Raw genomic sequence first — 8,142 nt, 5'->3', positions numbered from 1 at the left:
GACTTTGTAGGTTTTGTAGACCTAATATTATATTTACTTAGACTGTGGTTGGGATTGGTAATACTAATGACTTTGTAGGTTTTGTAGACCTAATATTATATTTACTTAGACTGTGGTTGGGATTGGTAATACTAATGACTTTGTAGGTTTTGTAGACCTAATATTATATTTACTTAGACTGTGGTTGGGATTGGTAATACTAATGACTTTGTAGGTTTTGTAGACCTAATATTATATTTACTTAGACTGTGGTTGGAATTGGTAATACTAATGACTTTGTAGGTTTTGTAGACCTAATATTATATTTACTTAGACTGTGCTTGGGATTGGCAATACTAATGACTTTGTAGGTTTTGGCATCGCAGTGTTCCTTTATCCGAATGCACAGTCTTCTAGTGAGTGATCTAATATATCCCTGGTTACACGTGAACTTTAATATCATTCAATGGATATTGTTTATCTTTAAAGTAGAAGAGTTCTTTTAACCTACACACATATCTTAAATGAACTTGCGGATATTGCTGTTCGATAGCTTCCTTAATTTTCTTCTTAATCATGTCTAAGTTTTTATGTTTGTAATTAAGCAAAAAGCTACACAATGGGCTATCTGTGCTCTGCCCACCACGGGTATCGAAACCTGGATTCTAGCGTTGTAAGTCTGCACACATACCGCTGTGCTACTGGGGGCTAATGTCTAAGTAAGGTGTGTCTAAAGTAACAGTGTGGGTATGGGATTATTGTATTTAGGAATGACAACAGAAAAAAATCTTCTAAGCATTTATTTAATGTTCTCAACTTCTGCTTCAAAACGTTTCGATTTCCTAACATGTTTAATGTCTGTATAACATGAGTTTAACTAGATTTTCCTTAAAAAATTATCGAGTGAAATTATCAAAATGTGAATAAAGTCCAGTGAAAGCGGGTTTATGAAACACCTTGATGATAAATATACCCTGGTTATTTATGTAATTAATATCTAAGAATGAGAGCTTGTCATTTTGTTGATTTGCAACAGTAAACTTTATATTGAGATGTTTGCTATTTTAAATTTGGAGACATTAGTTAGCCTCTCCATCCATAGATGTTCATAGATTTTACGATTACATTTAAAATGTCATTGTTTTGTCACAAAATGTAAACTTATTTTAAAAACATCTTTAGTTAGAGCTTGTACAATTTTATTTTTAGCAAACACAAGAATAATGGTATATTTATAAAGCTTTTTGAAGCAGAAGTTGTAGATATTAAGAAAATGTTTTCTGTTACCCCCATCCATTGTTATGTCAGATGTTCCAAAGAACACCGTTACTTTAGTGATACCATACTCAGTCACTATTTCATACACGATTAAGAAGAAAATTATCAAATAACTATATCCACAAGTTCAGTTAAAATCTGTCTTGAAAAAAAAGTGTATGGTAAAAAACATCCACTGAATATCTCGCTAATTGTATATGAGTTCATGTGACCTAGGCACAACTACGGATATATTAGATCAATCACTAATGGTAAAAAACATCCATTGAATATCTCGCTAATTGTATATGAGCTCATGTGACCTAGGCACAACTACGGATATATTAGATCAATCACTAAAAGATTCTACTGACGAATAACAGAACATTGTAACAGTAAAACCTATAATGCCAATAATATTTCCAGCTATTACTTAACCAAATGTGATGATGTGAAAAGGAACTAACACGAACTTCAGTCAATACACCATAACAGTAGCACTGTTGTTGCGACACGTTATAACACTAACACCATTTAAATAACACCGTGACTGTAATACTCTTTAATATTAACTCCGTAGTTCAAGGCCCGGCATGGCCAGGTGGTTAGGGCGTTCGACTCACAATCTGTGGGTCGCGGGTTCGAATCCCTGTCACACCAAACATGCTCACTCTTTCAGCCGTAGGGGCGTTATAATGTGACGGTCAATCCCACTATTCGTTGGTAAAAAAGTAGCCCAAGAGTTAGCGGTGGGTGGTGATGACTAGCTGCCTTCCTTCTAGTCTTACGCTGCTAAATTACGGACGGATAGCGCAGATAGCCCTCGTGTAGCCTTGCGCGAAATTCAAAACAAACAAACAAACATTTATTAAGATTAATGCTTTAATTATTATGATGGATGGAAAGAGATGCATCAAATTGTCTGCAGTGAATGCTTGTAAACGTTTATTTCCAGCCTACAATGAGCTATTTATTTGTTATGTCACATTTACTTTTCTACTATCATCGACAAGAAAAAATTCAACACAAATAATACGTTTTTATTTCGCATATGAACATATACATTTTTTCACACACAATACGCACAATGTATTCTTGATATTATCTTATGCACTGATAAACGTAAAACACAAAATTATAAAGAAGAGCTACTTATTACAAATATCATAAAGCCTATTCCATTATACAGTTTGTAACAACATATATTGTTTATCAACTGTGGAGTTTCTAACAGCAGAATTTCGTTCACATTATTGTACAGTTTTTCTATGTTCACTTAGTTTTCAGTTCGTAATGCATTATGTTCACTCAGTTTGTCCTCGCTGTAACGACAGCTACGTTTATACAGTTCAGTCCTCTTTATCTGTAATGTTGGATATTATTTATTCGATATCATTCATTAGTTTTGACGATTTTTTTTATATTAGCTTATTCCTCTACTTTTTCAATTTGATAGGAAAGTATAAGATGAAGATTCAAATAATTTTGATATTAGATACAAGCTAATTTGTCAATTGTAAATTTAAGCTACGTCTGACAATTGTTCTTTCTTTGATTGTAACAGAAAATACGTTAAAAGTAAGTTTAAAATATAATACGTTTAAGAATTTACTTTTTATATTTTTGGTTAAGTTATTAACATTATCATGCTTCAGACAAAAACGATGTCGTAATCAACATTAACCGTCTTAATAATCATGTTCAATAACTAGCTATTTCACGTAAATATTGTCGTATCCGCATGACAAGAAATTAGGTTCACTATTTTACATTACTGTTTTTGAACTTATGTCCTTTAATAAGCACTATTGCTCTACATACTAGCCATAGGTCGATGGCGCTGAGAAAAACAGGCTTTTCAAAATCCTAAAAATCCATTAGGTATTAGAAGACCAACATTCCAATATTAAATCATTAACAGTGTATATGAGCTTATGATAGACTTTTATAACATTCACACTTGACCAGAATAAATTCACATTACGGCTTGTATGTGACAAAGCAAATGAAAAAGTAACTTGTGTAATCGATGCGAGCAAGACATTTCTAAACGCCATCTGTCGGTAGTCACATGTTGTTTCTCATTCGTATCAGTAAACCCAAAAGTTTCTTCCAATTACTAACACACTTATGTTTCAAAAGGCAATGTCTATTTCTGAAATTGCTTGAAATGAAAACTGGTTTACTTTGAGTATTTAGCAATATTTCAATATTAGTATTGTTTTTTTCAAAACACATTTTTGTTAATTCTAATATGGCCTTTATGAGTAATTTTGAGCTAATCCTTCAAAGGTATTTTCCTTTGAGTTAACTCATTCAATAAGAAACAGACACGTCCGTTAGTTTACGCCTTTGGTGTTATGCTTCATCTGCTGCCTCTTTGATCAAATTTCAATTTTTACGAAACACCTAACGCACATGTATTTTTTGAATGTCTAACACAGCCACAAAAAATCAGAAAAGTATAGAGATGTAATTTTTCACACAGATTCACGTAATAACTGTTCTATTTTGGACACTGTAAAGTCCTCTACAAAAAAAGAGACCAATTGTAATTATATATATTTTGCTTTATATTAATGCTTGTTCCATGAAATAGTATTGCTCATCTCTCTTAACAGTCTTTAAATAAAACTCACTATGGCAAATGAGGTTAAAAAGTAGATAAACATCCATATTAAGCATAGTAAATAATACAACCATTTGAAATGTGTACATTGAACGAGATAATTGGAATATACAGTGTTTTATACTAAGATATTCCATGCATCTAACAGAAATGCAATGAACACTAATATTATTATTATTATTATCTAAACAACATCTAACAATTTCCTGTACGTCTGTTTTATAATAAGACTCTGAAAAAAATTATAACATAGGAAATTAAACCGTTTTCTATTGGAAATAATGCGAAATAACAATCAATAAGGGAAGGACTAACGACTCCCATCTCTTTTCATACAATTAGATCTCGATCTTAAAATATAAAGTGATTCATCAGGTTAACGTCAAATTTAATATTACTAGAACTAGTGAACGAATATAACCATTCAATTAGCCACAACTAAGAACAAATTTAATATTGCTAGAACTTGTGAACGAATATAACCATTCAATTAGCCACAACTAAGAACAAATTTAATATTGCTAGAACTTGTGAACGAATATAACCATTCAATTAGCCACAACTAAGAACAAATTTAATATTGCTAGAACTTGTGAACAAATATAACCATTCAATTAGCCACAACTAAGAACAAATTTAATATTGCTAGAACTTGTGAACAAATATAACCATTCAATTAGCCACAACTAAGAACAAATTTAATATTGCTAGAACTTGTGAACAAATATAACCATTCAATTAGCCACAACTAAGAACAAATTTAATATTGCTAGAACTTGTGAACGAATATAACCATTCAATTAGCCACAACTAAGAACAAATTTAATATTGCTAGAACTAGTGAACGAATATAACGATTCAATTAGCCACAACTAAGAACTTCCTCTGATAAATTATCGCCTCCTATTAACAAAATAAAACGAATGTTTGGATGTTTGATTATGTGTGTGAGGGGGGGGGGCAGTGAGAGGAAAGGTTGCGTCAACATTGCGGATCAGTCCAATTAACGGAAGTTAAAACAAATATATTGCAGTGCAAATTTTTAACTTACATGAATAAGTGCAGGTAGGATTCAGAAATATAATTATTATACGCAGTTGCCTTAAATACGTAAACGCGTATTTAACGATAAGAAATTATTTCCGGTCGTTTACAAACACCAATTGGATTGTTGTCATTTTTTCTCTTCTTTTCATTTGATGACTTTTGAAAGTGGCATACGAGGCTTTCTCCACACATACAAGTTTCACGACATCTCCGACCTAAGCCTAATTGAACCTTTTGACATTTAGATGTTTTTCCATTTTTACTCTGGCAACAGAATCCTGTTTGAATATACAACACATCAAACAAGTAAGTTCACATTTTATACAGGTTTTGGCATCTGCATACTAGAAATTCTAACAATTGTAAGATATAAAATTTTATAAATGTCATTTTGTGTGAACTAAATAAAAATGTTGTAAAAGAAAATCTTGTATTGACCCGTTTGGCATATCTATAATATCATTTGAAAGAAGCCTATATCAATAGAAGAAAAATAAAAACGAAAAGGTAAGTAAATTGATACATTAATAATTAAAAACAAATAATAATAAATGAAAATTCATTTTTAAATAATTAAAGATATTAGCACGATGAGTTTGAAATAACTGCAAATTTAAACAGCTTAACACTTGCACTATGATTTTTCTAAGAAAATATAAGTAAGTTTAGCAACGCTATTTAGAATACATATAAGGCATTCGATAAAATTAATATAGTTTCTCTAGAATTGAGCTTCATAATACAATTTTATAATACAATTTCGTGTTTAAAGAGATGTTTTTCATACTTTTAGTAAAATGTATCATTACACTCCTACGTTTATAGAACACATTTTTTGCATATGAACATGAGCTGAAATGCGATGTATAAAGTAGTTGCTTGAGCATGTTACATGAGTTAATCTGTAACATAATAAATCATTACGATCAAGAAACTCTACAACTGCAAAATATCAGAATGGTTCTGTTTATTTAATTGGAACATTGTTATTAAAAATCGTCAGAGTATATCAATATATCACTATATCAGAGTATATCAATAGTGGTAATGTAAACTGAATATGTATATCACTAAGAAACGCTTTGGTTGCTGAATTCTAGAATTACTGTTTAAAAAGAAGATTGGGGAGACTTGAAAAGTGTAATGTCATTTCAAGAGTCGGTAGGATTCGACTATGTCGGAACATACGAGGCACAGGAAATTTCAAAACCTATTGTATTGCAACCACGAATAGTCAGAAAACCGCGTATTTCAGATATAAACAGAAGAACACAGTTATACTTAGAATCCACTCTGTGGAAACAAAGAAACACTAAACGATCAGGTCAGTTGTGTGGACTTTCCCCTGTTTATGCATTCATTGAAAATAAATAAAAACGTATATCACACGAGGTACTTGACTCTGATTGTGTCTTTCTAACGTTAAAAACTGCTAGAAGTGACGTAATGAACTTAGAAATGTTCTTGTTGCAACTGTTTGATCCTTTGTTCCTTTATAAGGACGAATATCATTCGGAGAATAATTAAACGCTGTTTTCTGCCATGGCCACCCTACAATTTTAATTCTGGGATTAACTTGAATGTCAAGTTTGCTAGTGTAGACATCTCTCGCTATCTGTGAAAAAACACAAGTCGCACCCATCAAAGAATAGACTCGAAGAAGAAACGGTTGGTATCTCACTGTGGTCAGAAAAGGGTTTCCATAAAGTGTTCAGATAGTGTATGCCATTTCTTCTGTTTTTCATTAAATATCGTCTCAAACATTTTTAATATTTTATTTTATTTAGAAGATTATATTTAATGTCATTATAAGATGTTCTCGATAAAAAATAGTTGCTTCATTTCTTTTTGATTTATGACAAATTCTTCCTGTAAGAGATACCATAGAATTCAAGAATCTTGAAAGTTTTGTGTCATAAGGAAGTTTTAATGAGCTATTTTAATCCGTCCTTGTAAAGCCATTAAAACTGTCGATAATTTTATATTCAATTAAGGTTTTGTAAGAAGAAAAACATAAAGACAGATATTTTACCTTTCGAAATAATTCTTTCGTGTGCTTTGACGTAATCTAATTGCGCCAAATATGTGGATTTAACAAGCTTAAGTATGGGGAAGTTTCCCATATTGACTCCTGTTAACTATATAAAAATTTAATACTCGTATACAATTTTCAATTTGTTGTTCTCGCGAGTAGATGGAATTATTTCAGTCGATGTTAAAAGAAATAAATTTATTTTGATTATCATCGTTTACAAACCACATTAAAAATGGATTCTGTGACCTTTTCTTACGAACAAAATTAAATTCATGTATTTAAGTACTACTGAAATTTTGATATTTCACGAAAAAGATGGTATTACTTCAGTAAATTAATCAAATATCAAACTTTCAACGAAAATTCGTTTGAACTTTTCCCATTTATTCGTTACCACTTACCTGGTTTGCAATCAGCGTTAGATGTGCACAAATCATTTTTTATCTCGTGAGTTATTTCATTATTCTTGGTTTCAGTGAGAGATACCATGTTACCTACACCAGGATCTACCAGTGTGGCTACTTTCGCAGCTCTGGCCGAGTCTCCTGTTTGTTCTTCTTGAGATACCGTCTTTGGTTCGATCCTATTTTCATAGAGCATAAACTTGTCTTCTTTACCCTTGTGAGGCTTTAGCTCTTTTACCAATTTTATTGTCTACAGAAAGTAAATCAAATGAAACCTGTAAGGTTTATTGACAGGTATTCATTAAGGGTACCTTCTTTTGAAACGTTTATTAAAAACTGTGTTCTGCGACTTATAAATGACATTCTGCTGTTTAAACACAGTAATTGAAATTATCATGAAAACATTAGATAAAATGGCTATAAAATACAGATATAACGCGATTGTTCTCACTCCCCATGTGTGAAAATGAATTGAATTAGAAATGGTACTGTCACGTGATAACAGTTGACACTAACTGGCTGTCATCCATCTCTTCAGACAGTGCCACTATAAAAGTACAGGCAGTCATATTGTTCTCAACAAGTAATATGATGAACGTACTCATGGTCTAGAGGACAGAAATACGTGTAAAAATCAAAGTTGCGGCTCGTGAAAGCTATTCTATATCGCAAATTGAGGTGACATTTCATGTTTCAGTAAAATCAAAGTTGCGGCTCGTGAAAGCTATTCTATATCGCAAATTGAGGTGACATTTCATGTTTCAGTAAAATCAAAGTTGCGGCTCCGGGAA

The 8,142-nt window shown here is 31.7% G+C and overlaps 1 protein-coding gene across 3 annotated transcripts in view; it reads right to left on the bottom strand.

The window, feature by feature from the left end:
* Positions 1-2,255: 2,255 nt before the first annotated feature.
* The window catches only part of LOC111086497, a 92,643-nt gene continuing 86,756 nt past the window's right edge, over positions 2,256-8,142 (bottom strand). For all 3 annotated transcript variants that reach the window (XM_022389567.1, XM_022389568.1, XM_022389566.1), the window contains 2 exons: positions 7,349-7,601; positions 2,256-5,190 (listed from right to left, as the gene is read on the bottom strand). In XM_022389567.1, coding sequence (XP_022245275.1) covers positions 4,988-5,190; positions 7,349-7,601 — 456 coding nt within the window. In that variant the 3' untranslated portion in view covers positions 2,256-4,987. The remainder of the gene's footprint in view (positions 5,191-7,348; positions 7,602-8,142) is intronic.

The sequence above is a fragment of the Limulus polyphemus genome, unplaced genomic scaffold (genome assembly GCF_000517525.1).
Source record: "Limulus polyphemus unplaced genomic scaffold, Limulus_polyphemus-2.1.2 Scaffold1145, whole genome shotgun sequence".
NCBI lineage: Eukaryota > Metazoa > Arthropoda > Merostomata > Xiphosura > Limulidae > Limulus > Limulus polyphemus.
This window is presented reverse-complemented; position numbering and strand designations above follow the sequence as displayed.